Raw genomic sequence first — 18,424 nt, 5'->3', positions numbered from 1 at the left:
TCACAGTATCCTGGGAGCTGTAACACCAGAGCTGGTGCAGGAGACTTCGGGCATCACAGGTACCTGAAGGAAGTTCTGGCTGGCAGCAATGAGAGCCAGCTGAGCACTGGGGCTGTCTGGCTGGGATTGGCTCCCTCGGACACCCTGCACCAGCATCGGGATCTGCTCTGCCACCACCTGCCAAAGAGGAACATCAGTGCAGAGGCCGGGAGGAGATGAATCTAATCCAGGACAAGGGACCAGAAGATAGGCTCTTGGAAGAGCTCCATGAAGACCCCAAGGTCCTGCCTGCCCACTGTGTTTGAGCAGGAAGCCCCAGCACAGCTGATGGGAGAAGGGAGATGCCAGGATGAGGCCTTTACCTTGCAGCTCTGCACCAGCTGCTGCTGTGCAGCAGGGTTCTTGTTGGAGGAGGCAGCGTGCTGTGCCGCAGCGATGGTCTGGGTGGCAGAGGCAGCGGCTTGCTTGGCTGCGTGCTGACAGAAGGAGGCATGGGTTAGCACTGGTCACCACCAGTCACCCACCACGCGCTGCAGCCCACCAGAACATCCCCAGCACCCTCAACACCCAGCATCCCATGGTGCACACATGGAAAGGGAGCAGTGGGAAGGTCTCTGTGGGATGCAGCACGGATGCTGTACCCAAAAAGGACTTCATTCCTCTGGGAAGTGCAGGGACGTGGGAGCTCCCGGTCAGGTCTCACTGACCCTGCCTGCTTGCCCTCCGTGGTTCCTTGCCCAGTGTCTCACCTCCAGCTTGTGCACCAGCTTCTTCTTGATGGCGTTCTGGGCTGCAGCATTGGTTGCCATGCGGAGCCCCTCTGCGGCCTCGCGCAGGCGTTGCTGCTGCTCCTCGCTGTCCGGATGGGCTGCGGCTCCCTGCGGAGAACAGGAAACCCATCACACCTGGCAGGGACCACAGGGTCCTCCTGCACCCTGGCCTGATGCTGGGGAGTCCCCCCCGGAGCAGACTGGCTGCTTACCAATGACCAAAGCCTCTCTGGGACAGCACAGCTGCACAAGATCTAACAGCTCCTCTGCTGCTACCCACAGCTCCAGGAAGAGCCCCATTCCATCGCAAAGATCCTTAGCTCAGTGCAGGACCTTGCTTTGGGAACCACTTCCCACCCAGGGGCTGTTTTTTCCCTTCCCAACCTTGAGTGGATGTAATCAGATGGGGCTGGAGGCCAAAGCCAGCGTTCATCCCGTCCCACACCGCTGACCTTCGCAGCCTCCACCATCTTGGCAGTGGCATCAGCCAGGATCTTGGCTGCACTCAGCAGCTTGCGTGAGTTCTCAAGGTCTGTCTCTCCTTCCGCATCAGCTTTGATGGCATTGACAAGGTCGGAAGTGGCCTGGGCCAGAATACGAGCCTGACGCACCATTTCCCCTGGGACAGGAAGGAAGGGTGGCCCCGTTAGCAAGTCCACAGGCTCCCTGATCCCTCCCCATCCAGCACGCTCTACTCCGGCTGCCATCAGGGCTCTCACCAGCATCGCCCATGGAGCTGAATATGTTCTCGGTGACGTTGAGGATGGTGTCAGTGGCCTGGTCATAGCGCCCGATGGGCTGCCCGCCCAAGGCGTGCTGCTTGATGTGCTGCAGCAGGTCATTCAGGGCCTGGGTGACGGCCGTGGCTGCCACCCCAACCTGCTTCAGGAGCTGGTCATCGCTGGTGGCTGCCTTGGATGCCTCCACACAGCCCTCTGCTGACTTGGCCACCAACTTGCCAGCCTCAATCAGCTGCTCCTGGCACACTGGTGAGCTGATTGTGGGAGCCACTACCTGGAGAGGAGGAGACAGCGAGTGTGGTGGGCTCTGTGTAGATGTGCAGGGATAGCTGTTCCTGGCTTCTGCTCCTCCATAGAGGACACAGTGCTCAGGCACAGTGACAACAACCACAACCCGAGCTGCGCCAGACCCCTAATATCCCACCTTAGGAAGTGCAGCTCTAGCACACCCATAACCCCACCATGGAGCTGCCACTACCCCGGTGATGCCACCACACCGAGGCACGGGTTAAAGCCTTGCTGCTTACCTTGGTGCAGGCCACCAGCTGGGAGGTGGAGAGGGCACACTGGGTGGCAGCAGTGATCACCTGCGTCTGCAGCGCAGCGTCCTCCGTCTTCTGAGCCACGTTCTTGGCTTTCAGCACCAGCGCGGCCGCGGCGCTGGCCACCGCCTTTGCCAGCTGCATGAGCATGTCCTGTGGGGAATGGAGGGGGTCAGAGCAGGAGCCACTGTAGGAGCAATGGCAGCCGCCTATATATATTCAGCTGGGAAAGATGAGCTCTCGGGGGCCTTTCATCCACTCAGTCCCAGCACCGGCACCATGGATCACCTGGGGTGGCTGGCAGCACCTTGACTCCCCCTCTACTGCGTGCTATAGCCAGTGGTGAGGCTGTAATACAGCCTGGAGCTGCAACCTGCAGCACGGCACTGCCATAAACACCACCTGGCGCAGTCCAGGCGATGCTCAGCATCATCCCAGCACCTGTGACCTGCTTACTGCTGACCCGCTTATTGCCTAGGCAACAACTGCTGCAAGCCCCTGATGGTACCACAGCAACAAGCTCTGCAAGGCACTGCTGAGCTTTACGTGGAGGGATGCAAAGACAATTACAAACCCCTCCTGCCAAATGGCAGGCACAAGTTGCTATGGCACAGCCACACCAGGGGCATCTGCCAGCCCACAGGCTCACCCCACAGGCAAGAGGGGAGCAGGAGATGCTGCCTCTGGTCACCTGTACTGCAGGCACACCAGCTGTTTTCTAGCTCCTTTGCAACAGGCTACCTCCCTACAGTCCTTGATGGGGCTAAAGGACAGGCATGACACAGCACCCGGTCTCCTCACCCCCAGGGCAGCAGAGAAGGCATGGGGCCACCCTGCCAGCACACAACAGGCAGCGAGCAGCACACAGCAAACTGCTTTCTTGCAGGGCATCAGACACGACTGTACCCCAGGATTAGCTCCTGTGGCATGCTGCCGGTGAAAACTGGCAGCACCAGTACGAGACAGCAAGTGCTTGGGGCAAAGACCTTGGTCCAGGGGCTAGAGCTCACTGCCCGCTGTGCCTGCAACCCTCCTGCCGTGTGCGTGCTCACAGTGAGCGCCCCACTAAGGACAGCAAAGCCTCCAGCCACCAAATCAGTGTCACAGCATCCCCTCACCTCCTGCAAGCCAGGATTATTCCCACTGCAATCCACCACCTTTCCAGACAGGAGGAGAGAGCAGAGAGCGCATGCACCCAGCTCCAGAGTCCCCAGACTACTGCATCAGAGTGCAAGGAGGGAAGCAGATACACTCGGGTCTGACAGCTCCGAGGCAGAGCATCCCAATGCATGTGTGCGAATTGTCCTCCACGTCCCAAACCTGCCGCATGGGGATGTCCCTGTGCTGGCACTGATGCCTGGCTGAGCACAGCTTCCTCCCCTGCTGTTGTCGTTTCTGTTCCCTTTGTCTAAATGTCAAGGCTTTTCTATTTATGCTGAGGTCGCCGTGAACAGAAACACCTTGTTTCTGGAGGCTGTTTTGGTCTGTATAATGGCTAGGTGCTCCTACCCAGCACACTGCGCTGTTTCGCTCGTGCTGGAAGAAGCAACTGCAGGAAAACAAGCCAGCTGGAAGCCAAACTAACCCACCCCATGATGCTGCAGCCACCCTGCAGCTCTCACAGGCCGGAGCAGAGGACTCACAACAGGGATGACCCGAGTGCATGGACTTCGGAGAGCCAGCCACCAGAAAAGCAGGGTTTTGACAAGAGCCCTTCTCCAAAGAGTTCAGCTGATTGTCCTCAGAGGAGCGCCCCTCGCACTGGAGAGGGCAGGGATCACCACACCGTGCCTACAGCCCCCCTTTTACCGTCTTTGGGTCAGAGGCAGGCAGGATCCAAGCACGCCGGCTCTCTGGGATCTACATGGGAATCCACAAGATAAGAGGTGTTATATCACTGTGGCTCTAGGGACAGAGATGGGCAACGGCCTGTCCCCTCCCTCAGCAAAGTCACTGCGCCCGGAGCCAGGTCCTGTGCAAGAGCTGATGGTTTTAAGCAGTGGGAGTCTTCGGTTACACTAACCTGGAACCGGGGGTCGGTGTCACTCTCCCCTATCTGCTGCAGCAGCTCCCCGCTGGTCTGGCCCACCAAGCCAGCAGCCTGCAGGAGGTTCTGGCGAGGCTGCAAGGAATGAGCCAAGATCAACACTGGGTTCCAGAGCAAGCGACAAAACCCTCTCCTGATGGATGTCCCCTCCTGCCCCTCACCTCAGCGCTGGCAGGCTGTGCTGTTTTCAGCAGGTCTGAGACAGCGCTCGCCAGGTTCTTGGCAGCCTGCAGAAGCTGTCGGCCATTCCCTCCTTCATCCTCCATCAGTGCAGCCAGCAGCTTCACACCCTTGGACATCTCCGTCAGGTTGGAAGAGATGGTGGTAACGGCACAGCCCACAGCAGTGTAGTCCGTGTCTGCTGGATCCCCTGCGCAGGAAGAGGGGTGTTAGGATGGGATGCGCTTCACGTGATGCTTCAAGAGCATCCCCATGTCTGTCACTGAGGTGGTTCTTTCCTGGGAACACAGGAAGAGACCCTCTGGCTCCTAAGCCTGTGTCAGCTGAGTTTGAGCAGGAGAGCAGCAGCTGTGCTCAGAGCTATGTGTGGGACTGGACACCATGCCCCTCATCTAGAGGATCACTGGTCAGCCAGAGACTGAGAGGAAGGACTGGGCTGGGCAAAGCCAGGGTGAGCTGCAGGGGCATGACCTACAGGTGTATTAGCAGCAGTCAGAGCTGATTTAGCTCTAGCTGGGGAAAACTGGCTCATCCAGCCTCTGATGGAGGGCAGGAACTGTGACCTTCCGGCAGAGAAGAGACACCAAGCCTTGTCCAAAATGGGGCATCCCTCTTCAACCCTCCACATACCTGCCGTGAGGTTGACCACTGAGGCTGTGCCGGCAGTGATAGCATCCACTTGGGAGTGGATCTCGTGCTTCGACTCATCCATTTTGTTTTTGCGCCAAGCTTTGGATGCCTGGAATGAGGAGAACAGGGTCAGGAGATGGTGGTGGAGGTGGTGGGTAACTGCAGTCACGCTCACACAGACAGATGTAGGAAGGAGGAGACAAGGAAGAGGGAAGGAAGAGCTGTGACCACCCCAAACTCCCCAACCCATCTTGATGACCAAGTGTCCCCTCCTCTCCTAGGGATACAGTGGATACAACCCCACCTCCTCGCAGGCAGCAGATCTTCCCAGGAGCTGCTTACACCTCTCCTGGGAATGTGACCAGCCTCACTCAGCCGAGCCAACAACCTCCAGCAAGGTCCCCCCTTCCACAGAGCCTTCACCAACACTCACAGCATCCTGCCCAAGGGGTGGCAACGTCTCAAAGTCATCCAGTGTGGCCTGGGCTGCATGCACAGCCTGCATGCTGGAGTTGATGGTGCCAGTCAGGGCTTGCTGGGCTGAAGTCTGCAACACAGAGACACACGGAGATATGCTGGAGGCTTGAAATCTAGGCTTATACATTCCTCACATGCCTGCCCCCCAGCAACATGGTGTAACATGCTGCTGGTGACAGTGCTCCAGGAAGGTGTCCCCATAACGGGGTGTGGATCTAGCAAAAATGGGGTCTCCATTTGCACCTCCCACTGTGAAATTCCCAGTCCCACTGTGGGTACAAGCAAGTCACAGTTAACCAGCTCCTGGGGAGCAGGGAGCACATGCAACAGGACCCTACAAGGCTTTTACAGCAAGCCCCAAGCAGGCTGAGTGGGGCCAAAGAAAACAGCCTCCTCGTGGCCTTTTCCAAGTGGTTCTCCAGCTGCAGAGGACATGGGGGACACCAAAGGCAGGCAGAGGGCCATGCTGCAAAGCACAGCACTGGTAGGGCTGCCCAGGCACGGGAGCTTGGGGCAGCTCAACCTGGAGGGGATGCTGCAGCCAGGGGACTGTAGCTCATGGACCCAAATGGATGGGGTCTACACAAGGATGGGGTCTGTGTGGGCACAGGGAGAGCTTACCAGGGGAGGCATGTGCCCTCGGTGCATCTGGCCACTGGTGATCTGCAGCTGAGGCTGTGGCATTGTGCCCACCTGGAAGTTCTCAGGCCCTCCAGCCCCTGTGCGCATGATGGCTGGCAGGGCCACTGCGCCCAGCTCTGCCTTGCCTACACGGTTAAACTGCTGCTGCAAGACAGTCAACCTGAAACAGGGAGAAGGACCAGGTCAAGGGATGCCCATGGCCTGTGGGAGTGCTGCTCTGAAGGACTGGCAGCTCTTCCTCCATGTATGCTGTGCTGCAAGCTTGGCTGGAGCCCCCTCTCCGCTCCACTTCTGCTTGGCAGCTCCCTCGCTCCTGGAGAACTTACTTCTTTGGAGATACGGTGTCTTCCAGCATGGGGGACTCCTCATCCCCCTCCAATCCAAAGTGGTCTTTGCTCTTCTTCTGCAGAGGGGAGGAGAAAATGTGTCAGCCAGCACACGCTTCCCAGCCTTCCCCTCCTCCTGCAGCCCACCACCATCCCACCATACCCCCCTGACCCAACTCCAGCTCTCCATGCGCCAACGGGAGCAGCTGGAAGGGGCATCGTTCATCCCTCTCTGCAGAGGAGCCAGTTTTCACTGCGCTTCCCAGCACAGCCTCACCTTTTTGAGGATGATGTCGATGTAGCCAGCAATTAGCTGTGCGATCTGCTCCCCCTCCGTGGTCTGCACCGAGTAGTAACCATCCTGGTAATCCCCAAAATCCTGCAACAGCAGGGCACAGGGTAGCACTGTGGCATTGGCAGCCACCCTGAGCTCCTCTGGTATGCGCTAAGTACCCAAGTGCCAGCCTTCAAAACAAGACCCAGGAGAGGCACCAGAGGAGGGCAAGGCTGTCCCACCATGGGGCTGGCAAAAGAGGGGCTGGCCTGAGAGCAGCCCCCCATGGGGCATCACTGGCGTTGGGGTGGGGATGGACCAGGGCTGGTCCCTACCAGGGTGAAGCTCTTGGGTGATGCTGCCCAACGCTTGATGTTGGTCAGGTTCCACTCCTGAATCACTTCCTTGGTCTTCTCGTCTACACGCATCACACACTCCTTGGTGATCCCCAGCAGCCGCGGCACCAGCTTGTTCTTCCCCTTCATCTTCTCCTGTGAGACACAACAGAAGGGTTATGGCAGATCCGTTCAGGCAGAGACCTTTGGTAGCCACAGATGTCTGCTGCTGCTAGGCAGGCCACACTTTCTGCTTGTGACATGAGGCTTGAAAAGGAGGAAAAGCATGAACCAAGGAATGGGAAGGCAGTGCACAGGGAAAGGCAGGAAGGACAGTGGAGACAGAGGGAAAACTGGAGCAATATGGGTTGAGGAGTAGCAACTGAAGACACAAAAAATGGAGGGATGCTGAAGAAGAGGAATTCTGGTTGGTGAGAGGTGGGACCAGGGGGTCTGCGGCTCTACCTTGACCAAGAAGAAGGAGACTCCGTATGTCTTAAGGGAACGGGCAAGTTTCACATAGCGAACTTTGGCTTCGATCTCACTCATGTTCCCACAGTTCTTGTGGGCCTGCAACAGCAAAGACAATATCACACTAGCTCCACGGTCCCCTGGCTGTGCCACCACCACTGTCACAGCCCTCCCAGGCTCTCCCCACCCCACTGACATCCCTGACCCTGCTACAGCATCCCTCTGACATCACAGGAGCTGCCTTATCTGCTTCACCTAGAGCTTCTGCTCCCGTTTCTCACCCACCAAGCTGCTATGTGTTGCCTCCAAAGACAACACCAACCTCAACCTTTGGTATGGAGGAAAGAGAAGGCCAGGTCTCAACATGCCCCCTGCACGTACCAAGAAGATCTTGCGTTCCCCTTTCTGCTTGATGTACTCCTTGGGCAGGAAATCCTTGAGCCTGCCAAGAGACACCCAAGCCAGCTGTTAGCACAGAGACCAAGCCAGCGTTTGTCTTCAACTACAAAGAGGCCAAACCCAGAGCCTTGGATGAGCCTCTGCCAGGGCACGGGCTGGGAGATTTTGGGAGCAGGAAGGATGTGGGAGAGGTTGCTGCAGTAATGAAAGCTGCTTCAGTGCAGGGTGGACGAGCTGAGGATGCAGCCCATAATGTGGCATCAGAGGAGGGCATAGGGTGATCAGAGCTGGCTGCATGTCCCTTGGGGGTGCCAGGAGGAGGAGGATGTGGGGCTGGCACCCTTTGCACGGAGGAGGGCTTGTAGCAGAGGCAATCAGAGCCCCATGTGCTGGTGCAGTGCTGGGACTGTAGTGACAGGACAAGGGGAAATTGGTTTAAACTTAAACAGGGGAAGTTTAGATTAGATATAAGGAAGAAGTTCTTTACTGGTGAGGGTGGTGAGGCACTAGAATGGGCAGCCCAAAGAAGTGGTAAATGCTCCATCCCTGGTGGTGTTCTAGGCCAGGCTGGACAGAGCCTTGGGTGGCTTGGTTTAGTGTGAGGTGTCCCTGCCCATGGCAGGGGGGTTGGAACTGGATGATCTTAAGGTCCTTTCCAGCCCAAACCGTTCTGTGATTCTAAGCTGCTTGAACCACCCAAGGGGCTTGAACCACCCCAAGACAAGTGGGGGGGCTTGAGGGGACACTCACTCCAGAAAGCCCGGCTTGTGCTTCTGCTCGTTGTGCGGCCCGAACTGGATCTGGCACTGGTACCCAGCAAACTCGCAGGCTTTGTCAAAGGAGACGGGGTGGGAACCGTTCAGGATGTCATCGCGAGCCTGTGCGAGAAGAGAAGACGCTGCTGTTGGCTGGGCAGCCCCGCCACCGTTCCCCTCCACAACAAGCAGGACCTGTTTTCCAAGCTTAAAAGAAGTGGCCCTAAAAGAAAGGACTTAGAACTAGGTTGTCCCCAGAGGGACCATCACCAAGCCTGGGAGAGGAAAAGCAGCAGGACTTAAGGGTGATTCCTATCGGACAGAGGAGACATGAAATCCCCTGGGGAGCTCTGGAGTACGCAGAGGGCAGGGGTGTGATTGACACAGTTGGCTCTTACCCACGAGATAACTGTGTATCCCGGAGCTCCCCCCTCTATAGCTGCTCTTGGCCAAAGCTCTCAGCCACCAGCCCTGGCAGTGGAGCTCCAGAGAGCTGTACCTGCACGTAGAGCAGGTTGAGCTGCACAGGATCTCGGGAGTCCACGTTCTGGTCAGAGTAGAAGAACTTGCGCCGCAGCAGCAGCGTTTCGTTGTCATCGATGCCTTGCTCGCGCAGGGTCCGGCCGTGGTCCAGCCAATTCACTGCAGGAAGGGACAGAGCATGAGCAGGGACAGGCACTGAAGCAGGGCCAATCCCTGCCCCGAGGCTGCTCATGCAGAGTGAGAAATCAGCACCCGTCTGGTGCACCCCAGCATTCACCCTCTGCCCTGGTTTCCAGGATACACTCCAAGGAGTGTGGAACATGTTGCCTCATCACAGTCCTCTCCACTCTCTGTAGTGGCTGTTCTCCTGGCAGGGGTCCCTACTCCTCTCCCCAGTGCCCTCAGCAGGGGCTGATCCCTTCCCCTGCAAGTGCAGGTACCTACACTCATCATCTGTGTGCAGCTTCTGCTTGAGCTTTTCCATCTTCTTCTCATCTCGTAGCAGGGTCTTGTCCTTCTTGAGGGTGCCAGTGACCTCCTCCTTCTTCTCTTCCATAATCTCCCGAACAAGCGAGTACTCATCGTAGTTGGTGATGCCTGCAGGAGAGCAGAGGACCAAGCTCAACACCACTTTGCTGCCAAATACAGCAAAGAGCCTGAAAGAACACAGGGGTGCAGAGCAGTGCCCCCTCCCTAGCATCACGCACCCCTCATCCCCATTGCATCTCCACAGAGCTGATGCTGCTCCTCTAGTATCCCCATCCAACACTGCAACCTTTCCCCACCTCCCTTGCCCCTGTTGCTGCCCCCTCCTCTCACCAATCCGAGCACAGATGGTCATGAGCATGTCCGTGACGGTTTTGGAGTCATCCACCATCACTGTTTTCACTGTCCCATCCAGCATGCGGATCTTCAGCGGCCGCTGCTTCTTCTTGTACTCCATGGTATCCTGTGGGCACAGCAGAGCACAGCTCCCAGCAGTGGTACCAGTACAGGGCACCCACATCCCACCATCAGCTCCCATCTCCCTGGTGCAATTATGGAGTGCTGTAGGGCAAGATGCAAGGCAGCAGGGCAGGCACCCACCAGCTCCACACTGAGGGCACATCTGGAGCCAAAGCGGGTACCAGCTGGAAAGATGTGGGATGGATGCTTACCCCATTGCGAAGCATGTAGTAGTCCAGAGCCTTCCCTGCCTCCAGCCAGATCCCTTTCTTTGGGTCTTCATCTGAGAGGAACAGCCCAAAATCGTTGGCTGAAAAACAGATAAAGGCTCTGCCAGGGTAATCCTGAGCATGACAGGGCCACCAAGACCATGGAATGGTTTGGGTTGGAAGAGACCTTAAAGCTCATCCAGTTCCAACCCCCTGCCACAGGCAAGGACACCTTCCACTAGAGCAGGCTGCTCCAAGCCCCGTCCAGCCTGGCCTTGAGCACAGCCAGGGATGTGCAGCAGGGCAGCCCTGCACGTGGAGCACAGCAGCACTGTGAATGCTGGAGCCTAAACCTAACGAGTGGGCAACAAAGCTGGCAAGCAAGCTTCATGTTTTGCCATAGCTGTCTATGAAAAAGCTGTCTGAAGCGTGCCTACACAATGCTGAACTTGGAACTGACAGTCACAACAGAAAGAAGAGCTCGGAGCTGCGGGTGACAGCTCTCAGAGGCGTTCAGTGCACTGTGTAGCAACAGTGAAAGCACATGGGATCACCAGGAAGGGTGCTGGGAACTGGTTGTGAAACCTAGGCTCATCCACGCTTTGAGTACTCAGTGGTGGTGTGGTCTGCGCCTTCCCAGAAGGACACAGCACAGTTTGGAAAGAGACAGAGAAAAGCAACATAAATGATGGAGCTTTGTTATGAGGGACTAAAGGAGCCGGGGCTCCTCTCGCTGGGGAGGATGAGGCTGAAGGAGTAAGGGATCAAGCCTCACAAGGCCTCGGAGGTGGTGAATCAGTGCTGCTCACCAAATCCTGCTCCCTTGCAGCTGGGGTACCCAGCGCAACCGCTGCTGCTGAGCCCGTGCGGCGGCACCCCAGCTCATACCCACAGGGATAACCCTGTTTTCATGCTGCGAGAGGCCAGGACCACGCCTGGATTTGCCCTGGGAAAGGTCCTTTTCCACCTCTGCAAGAACCCAGCGCCGCAGGCTGTCTTGGCTGGCTCTGTTTATAACTCGTCATCTCGTTGGCAGCTCTCTGTGGGGAGGGACAAATTCCTGAGCTGCCCTACGCCTGCCTGGCTCACGCTGCCGACGGGATCTGACTAAACAGGGAGCAGGAAAAGCACGGAGCCTTGCCATCTTATTTTTACATTGAGAAAAAACAACCCCAAACCCAAAGCTATTTTCACAGCAGATTCCAAGAGGATAGCTCTGAAGCACTGGAAAGGGAGCAGCCTGCCCCTGATCCACAGCTTGAGCGGAGAAAGGCACTTCCTGACACAAAGCAAGAGCGGGGCTGGGAATATACCACCCAAAGGTGACAAAAAACAGCGCAGCTCCAACAGGGACCCCCGAGTGCCACTGCAAGGAGGAATAAAACCTGCGAGGAGCTGACAGGAAAAGCAAAGCAGCTGAAAAGGAACTCAGGAATAAGCAGTTCCCTTTAAGGCTTTCCCCTCGGCTGTTTTTTCACAAGCAGGCTGGCTCACGCCCAGAAGCAGGAAACGCAATGCTCCTTCCAACACCAGTACAGCCCCACATCCATAGGGACGCTCATCCCCTCTCTGAAACTGAAAGCCGCGGTCTGCCGGACTGCTGGCCAGCGAGGCACTCCATGAGAAGGCATTTCCTTTCATCCTCGAGGAATTCGCTGCTTCCAGATGTCACCGCACTCCCCTCCTCTTCCCACGACTCCTGACCCCTTGCTTGCTGCCTCTCCCCCATGGCACAGCTGCTTGCAGGGCAGCGGGGACCCAGGAGAGCCCCCGGGATGGTGTCCCAGAGCTGCAGCCCCCCCCTCCATCCAAGACAGGGACAGGCCACGTCCTCGTGGGTGTGAGTCACATCATGAGCTTCTGAGCCATAAACTTAGCCTTCAGCCCAGTGGCAGCAGGGAGGGCTGAGAAGGTTTAGCAAGGTAATGGGAGCACCAGCATGGGTCTGGCAGAGAGCTGCCAGTGGGGAACGGACCCAATACATGCCCCAAAAAGGAAAAACTAACTTATACGGTTTATTAATGCCTGCAACTGCTTAAATCCACCTAGTCCTGGCTAGGGGTGATGGATGCAAGTAGGAAACAGGAGCAGGGGCAGAAAGGGCAGCAGGCTCATACTGCTGAAGTATTTTACTTCCATGTGTGCTTTCCTACCTTCCAAAACCCCTGTATTTCTTCTGGGGTGTCAAGCAAGGAGCCTGAGGAGCTCATCCTTTGCTTCAAGTGGGCAAGAAGACCTGGACTTTACTCCCTCTACCCCACCACTGATCTGGGGAAGCCTATACGGGCACAGAAACAGGAGAGGAAAGGGAGACCAGGATCTAAGCTGGGTACCCATCCCCACCGTGGACTTACGCTGCCCCATCTGTGCCTCTGGAACCCGCTCACGGATCATGCGGCAGGCGTCGTACACCATGGTGGAGGGCTCGAACTGCATCGTCTTCACCACATTGCCAATGCTGATCTTCAGCGAGAGGGCAACCATGGTGGCAGCTGGGCTGTCCCCACTCCTGCGTCACCTGTCAGAGGAGAGAGATGGGTTAGCTTTGACTGATGACCCCTTTGGAGCACAGGGTCCTTCCTCCTCCTTCTCCCCTAAGACAGCATCTCTGCTCCCCAAAAGCCGGGACCCAACTTCTACTGGTGAGCAAGAGCTGTGCCCCGTGATGCCAAGCCCAGGAAGGGATCCCATTTTCCATCCCCGTGCTGACCCTGGGGTCTCCGGCCCACGCTGGGACCCTTGTCCCGTTGTGCTGAGGTCCCAAAGCCTATTTGACAGCAGCTGGTACCCGGTGGAGATGCTGCCAGCAAGGAGGAAGCGAGCACGCAGGAGCACGCGAGATAAGCCGGCACAGCGTGACGGAACGGGTTATAATTAAACCTGCTGTGACACAGAAGCCACAAGAGGAAAACCAAGCTTTGACCCGGAGCTGGCAGGGCCCTGCCCCAGCTATCAGGGCCCCCTCCCGTGTTACCAGCAGACAGTGCTGAGCCGGCAGCCTCAGCACAGAGGGGACACGGAGGGACGGAAAAGCCCGGAGCTGCTCGGGGAGGCGAGATAAAGGCAGCAGGCATCGACCTCACCCGTTAAACATGATTGCCTGGGGGAAGCACCAGTCACACAGTGAGTGCTCAGAGTGTGGGGTCTATGGCAGCAGCGACTGCAGGAACCCAGTGCCAGGGAGCCTGTGCACAGCATGATGTGCAGGAGGGCAAAAGCTCAGCCACCGCAGGTTTGGCTGCACGGGCACATGAGAGCCACACCATGCCATCTGAAACAGGCTCCATGCTGGGTCCAGCTTGAAGGATGAGCTTCGAGCTTGAAAGACTCTGTGTATCAGCTCCAGACACACAGCCCTCAACAGGGCTCCAAAACACAAGGTTTAACAGCTAATTAGAACTGTGATATCCTATAGCAGAGTAAAATCGTTAATAACACAAGACAAGGAGGTGTAAATAAGCACCCTGCTTGTCCTGACACAGCTTGTAGGGCTTCTGAAAGCCCTTCCCTTTGGGTTTACTGCTACACATCAGGGTCCTTGCACCAGGTCCTCAGCCCTGCCTCACTGCTCCCTGCCTTTCTCAGCATTCCCAGTCCCCATCCAACCCCAACCCGATGCTCTCCAGCAGTGCCATGCCTTTTCCTCTCTCTGAGAGCCTGCTCATGGGGACGGAGTCCCTTGCTCCGCATGCACCCAGGCTGCCGCGGGAGGATGCAAGAGCACCAGTGGGCTGCACCACATCTGCTTGTTCTCCTTTTGATTGATTTGCTCCTATGAGGCCTCCTATTATGGCTGTCAGGGAATGGTTACCAGCCACGTGCATCCTCAGTCTGGCCTAAGGCTCTTGGGCAAGACTTTCTGGCAGCCTCCCTCCACCACAGCAGCACAGTTGAGCCTGTGCATCCCCACCCAGCACTGCCAGCTCTGGTCCCCCATGCAAAAGGGGGTTACCTCGGTGTGGGCTGCTCCCAACCATGGACCTGAGCCAGTCAGGGGCACAATCTGTGATGGATAAAGAGCTCCTGCATCTGATTTTGTCCAGCAGTGAGTCAGAGGGCAAGGGTCCTGCTCCTGCACAGCCGTAAAGCCATGCTGGTGGTGCGGGATGGGAGGCAGGGACAGGGGAGTGTGCCGCCTCCACCAGCACATGGAGCGGCTCCAGCTCTGCATTCCTGAGCCGTTCTGCAATGTTTCTGCGGAGGCCCGCGGCCCCCACGGCTCCGCTGACGAGGAATGAAATGCATTTCAGGTCCGGAGCAAGCGAGACTGGTGTCAAGGGGGGAAGAGGCAGAAGAGGCGCCCGCCTGTGCCGCTGCCCTCCATCCGGAAGCACCAGCAAAGCTGCGGAGCCACGGGGACGAGGAACACCCTGCTGCATAAAGGGCTTTATGAATATTGCATGTGCAGGGCAGGCTGCTGTGGTCACCGGGCCATCTTCTCAACGTCTAAAAATAATCTTGAGTTGAGCATAAAGCTGCTTTCCGTCCCTCCACAGGAAAAGGAGAACATGCCCCTGACAGGACAAGGTCAGAGACCATGGAGGAAGGGGAGGGGAAGACGCTGAGCAGCAGAGAGGAACTGAGAGGAGCCAGCCCATGGCCAGCCATTTCTGCAGCATCCTCTTGCCCTCCTCAAGCCACCCAAAATCAGGCCCCCCTCCACAGGGGCTAAAACCCCACAGGAGGATGAACGCTCAAGACTTGACACTCCTGAGCTATTACAACAACAGTGCTCAGCAGGGAAGGTGCTAAAGACACAAGAAAGGGGAGGAAAGGGAGACGGTTCGCCTTAATTCCCATATGCTACAGGAGCAGCTCAGGCTCCGGCAGCTGAGCTTTGCTGACATCAATGTCTAAAGCAGAAACGCTCTCTGCTGCGTAAATACACCTCCTCAAACCATGGAGAGACTTGTCAGCAGTTAATCACACAGTGCTTGTGTCTCTGCTGCCTCCAGTGAAGGCACCAACGCAGGGCTCGGCCTCTGCAGACCTCTCTCCTCTCCACGTGGGGAAGGAAAAGCTGGACTAGGCACAAGGGATGAGACAGCGTGGGAGCCCGGCGCTGCCGACCAGGACAACAAAGGAAAAGGACAGTGGAATCCAAGCTGTTCTTCTGGAAAGGGGAAAAAAACACAACCCAAACAAACCCAGTCTCGATGCACAAACACCAGATTTCTGCACTGGTTCGCCTCCAGAGCAAGCAAACCTGTTCTCTACTGGCTGTCGGTATGCAAGGGCAGATAAGGCACCGGAGCAGCGAGCCCACCAGCCGGCAGCCAGGCTAACACACTTCTGCCTTTTACAGCAAGCTGCAGCCATATAAGCCGCCAGCACGCTCCTGAACTGATCCCACAGTGGGAGAGGGGTCCTCTTCATAGGGTCCCACCCCATCAGGGCTGCCCCCATCTCACCCTGCACCAGATGGGCAAACCCACACCGGTGCGGAGGTCTCAGCTTAAAGGCAGCGCAGCCCAAGGAGCCACCACGTACTGCAGAGACCACTGACAGCGAGTTTTCCACCACGTGACGTAGCTGCTATATTTGTGCCGGTCGAGCTCAGCGCTGCGAGGACGGTTACAGAGGAGGGTTTTTATCTTAAAATCAACCCACAATCCAGCAGCAGCCTGCTGGCACGCTCTGTGGACACTTTCCAGAACGAGCCGTAAATCTTTAGAACGCGGCGATTTTGCCATTTTTATCATGCTCTTTTCTAAGGGAGGTCGTGGACGCGGTTTGGGTTCGTTGGTTCATTGGGGTTTTATTACAGCAATGCCAAGTCTCACTTGGGAAAGGCCCCACTCTGGACCACCCCCAGGCTGCACCATCAGCTGCAATCCACCCCACTGCTGGGGTTTTCCACAGACATGGGGCCGCCGGCACAGGCAGGCAGGTATCAGGCCACCACATTTGCTGGCATATCAGCATAAGGAACGGGGTCAAAAATTAACCTGGTTAAGAAGGCAGAGCCGGCTCTGGCTGGTCCATATGGGACCATGGCAGGCACATGGGTGGCTCAGCCCCCGCCGGCTGTCCCAGCCCTGCTGCCAACACCGTTCAGCCCAGTTCCTCTTCCCCAGCCACATGTCCACATCGGGTGGAAGATGGCTTCTTCCAGCTGAAGCTGAGCTTGCTCCTGGGGAGCATGAGCAGCCACTGGGGCCAGCTCTATGGCACCCCTGTGGCCACCCTGCTGTTTCCCAGGGCCAGGAGCATCCTCTCACCCCCACTGGACAGGCGGCCCTGTCTGGTGATGGGAACAGGCAGGGGACAGCAGTGGAGATGGAGGATGACAGCAGCCCTCCAAACGGATGCTGCAGAAATGGCAGCACCCCTCGGCTGCCCACCATCAGGCAGGCATGGGGGGGAGCAAGGGCAGGCCTCCATCCCCAGCCTCTCCTGTGTCTTTTCAGAGCTGGCACAGCACCCCAGAAGCAGCACTTGGGGTGCGGTGTGTGTTCTCACCCGATCCGGGCACCCACATTCACTAGGGGAAGTGAGCTGAGCATTCACTTGCTCACCACCACACCACTGGCCAGGCAGAGAGGGGAAAGCACGAGAGTGCCACTGCGTTTTGAGGGGCATTTCTTCACTCAGCATCCAGCAAAGCAAAGCTCTGGAAAAGAGGGTGAACCACAGGTTCCCTTCCTCAGCCTTCCCACTGCCCTTCCCCAAATCTTTGGGATGCCCCAAAGCCTTGCCACTCAGTGAGTACGCTGGGTGGTTGGCCAGTGCTCATCCCTGCTCATTTAGCACTTGGGGGGGGTCACACCATGGCCTGAAGGAAGTGGGGGGATCGGATCATTTAACCAGGCAACCCTCCGGCTGTAGCAAATCTCAAGATCCCCAAAATATAACCCCTCCCCTCCTCAAGCAGCAAGGCTCAGGGAGAGAAGAAGGGAGTAAACAATTATTGCTACCAAATATGGGTCTAACAGCCAGCGATGAAGCCACAGCAGAAGCATGTAGACATCCTGCCGGCAGATTCAAAGGGACAGGGAGCACAGGGACACGGGTGGGATCCGACAGCGAACAGGCAAAGAACGGGGCAGGGAACAGGCAGCGGACGGGGCTGTGCTTCCCTTGCCGGCTTAGCAGCTCCAGCCGGGACACGGCGGACAAAGGTGGTGCTCGGTGCCGCCGCGCAGCACCCACCGCAGTGCCCCGTCCCGGCACACGGGCGGGAGCGGCCGGGCTGCGGCACTGCCATCGGGAGCGTGTCCTCGGGCGTCCCCACCCAAAGCCACGCCGCGGGCGGGAGACACCCTTCCCTCTCGCTTCCCCCTGCACAGGGAGGGCAGGAAGCACGGGGAACGCTTCGCACGGCTCCCCCGCAGGCCCCCCGGTTCGAGGGGGCCACGGCCAAGCTTCTCCCGCCCGGTCCCTAGGGACCACCGAGGCGGGGGATGCTCGACGGGGCCTGAAGCGGAGACTTCGGACCGAGGCCTGCGGCGGTTATTCTGGGGCAGTGCAAGTACGGGGCTGCGATTAACGGGGCCGGACCCAGCCCGTGCTGCCCCGTGTCCCATGGTGGGCGTCGGTACCCGGGTGCCGCCAGCCCAGGGTTATGGGGGGGGGGGGGGGAGACGGGGCGCGCCCTTAACCCAGATCAAGCCGTGTCCGGCCCCGGAAACCCCATGTACCACCGCAGAGCACCCCGATGGGGCAGGGCGGTCCCGGTAACCGGGACGCTTCTCCCCCCTCACTCCCCGGTAACCGGAGCGGGGCGGAATGGGGGGGGGGGGTCCCCCCGGGACATCCGTTTCCGGCAGCCCCCCAGGAACCAGGGCGCGGCCGATCCCCGGAACCCCCTTCCCCAGCCCCCGCCCCCCCGGGCCCCGCTGTCTCCCCACTGCCCTGTCCCCGTACCTGTGCGCGGGCAGCAGCAGCGCGGCGGCCCCGCCGAGGCTGTGCGGAGCGGAGCGGGGCGGCACCGCCCGCTTCCCGCCCCGCCGCCCCCCGCCGCGCATGCGCCGGGGCACGGCGCGCCGCCGGGCGGCACAGCTCGGTTCGGCACCGAGCAGCATCCAGCCCCGGGGCTGCGCTCCCTCCGGGGCTGCCGCAGCGCGGCCCCGCGCACAGGGATAGCGCTGCCCGGTACCGGCGGGGCCCGGCCCTGCGCCCCGGCGCCTCTGCTTGCCCCCCGCTCCCAGCTTCTTTCGTCGCACCCCCCCCCCCCAACTCCCGTCGGGGCGCTCGCCC

The 18,424-nt window shown here is 58.4% G+C and overlaps 1 protein-coding gene across 2 annotated transcripts in view; it reads right to left on the bottom strand.

The window, feature by feature from the left end:
• The window catches only part of TLN1 (talin 1), a 34,552-nt gene extending 16,340 nt beyond the window's left edge, over window positions 1–18,212 (bottom strand). Inside the window, exons 1-24 of one of the 2 annotated variants that reach the window (XM_061363208.1) lie at window positions 18,092–18,212; window positions 12,580–12,743; window positions 10,229–10,326; window positions 9,891–10,020; window positions 9,516–9,668; window positions 9,088–9,230; window positions 8,584–8,711; window positions 7,816–7,876; window positions 7,429–7,533; window positions 6,964–7,119; window positions 6,632–6,733; window positions 6,355–6,431; window positions 6,008–6,188; window positions 5,343–5,456; window positions 4,910–5,018; window positions 4,261–4,469; window positions 4,076–4,174; window positions 3,862–3,912; window positions 2,038–2,205; window positions 1,490–1,784; window positions 1,223–1,389; window positions 750–878; window positions 363–476; window positions 64–177 (exon numbers count right to left, since the gene is read on the bottom strand). In XM_061363208.1, coding sequence (XP_061219192.1) covers window positions 64–177; window positions 363–476; window positions 750–878; window positions 1,223–1,389; window positions 1,490–1,784; window positions 2,038–2,205; window positions 3,862–3,912; window positions 4,076–4,174; window positions 4,261–4,469; window positions 4,910–5,018; window positions 5,343–5,456; window positions 6,008–6,188; window positions 6,355–6,431; window positions 6,632–6,733; window positions 6,964–7,119; window positions 7,429–7,533; window positions 7,816–7,876; window positions 8,584–8,711; window positions 9,088–9,230; window positions 9,516–9,668; window positions 9,891–10,020; window positions 10,229–10,326; window positions 12,580–12,709 — 3,033 coding nt within the window. In that variant the 5' untranslated portion in view covers window positions 12,710–12,743; window positions 18,092–18,212. The remainder of the gene's footprint in view (window positions 1–63; window positions 178–362; window positions 477–749; window positions 879–1,222; window positions 1,390–1,489; window positions 1,785–2,037; window positions 2,206–3,861; window positions 3,913–4,075; window positions 4,175–4,260; window positions 4,470–4,909; window positions 5,019–5,342; window positions 5,457–6,007; window positions 6,189–6,354; window positions 6,432–6,631; window positions 6,734–6,963; window positions 7,120–7,428; window positions 7,534–7,815; window positions 7,877–8,583; window positions 8,712–9,087; window positions 9,231–9,515; window positions 9,669–9,890; window positions 10,021–10,228; window positions 10,327–12,579; window positions 12,744–18,091) is intronic. The other variant, XM_061363209.1, reaches the window with a different exon arrangement.
• Window positions 18,213–18,424: the final 212 nt, after the last annotated feature.

Source organism: Neopsephotus bourkii, unplaced genomic scaffold (genome assembly GCF_033783945.1).
Source record: "Neopsephotus bourkii isolate Nb327-2 ecotype Australia unplaced genomic scaffold, CSIRO-AGI_Nbou_v1 NB_1148, whole genome shotgun sequence".
Lineage (NCBI taxonomy): Eukaryota > Metazoa > Chordata > Aves > Psittaciformes > Psittacidae > Neopsephotus > Neopsephotus bourkii.
The sequence above is the reverse complement of the archived record's forward strand: the minus strand, read 5'-3'. Positions and strand labels throughout refer to the sequence as shown.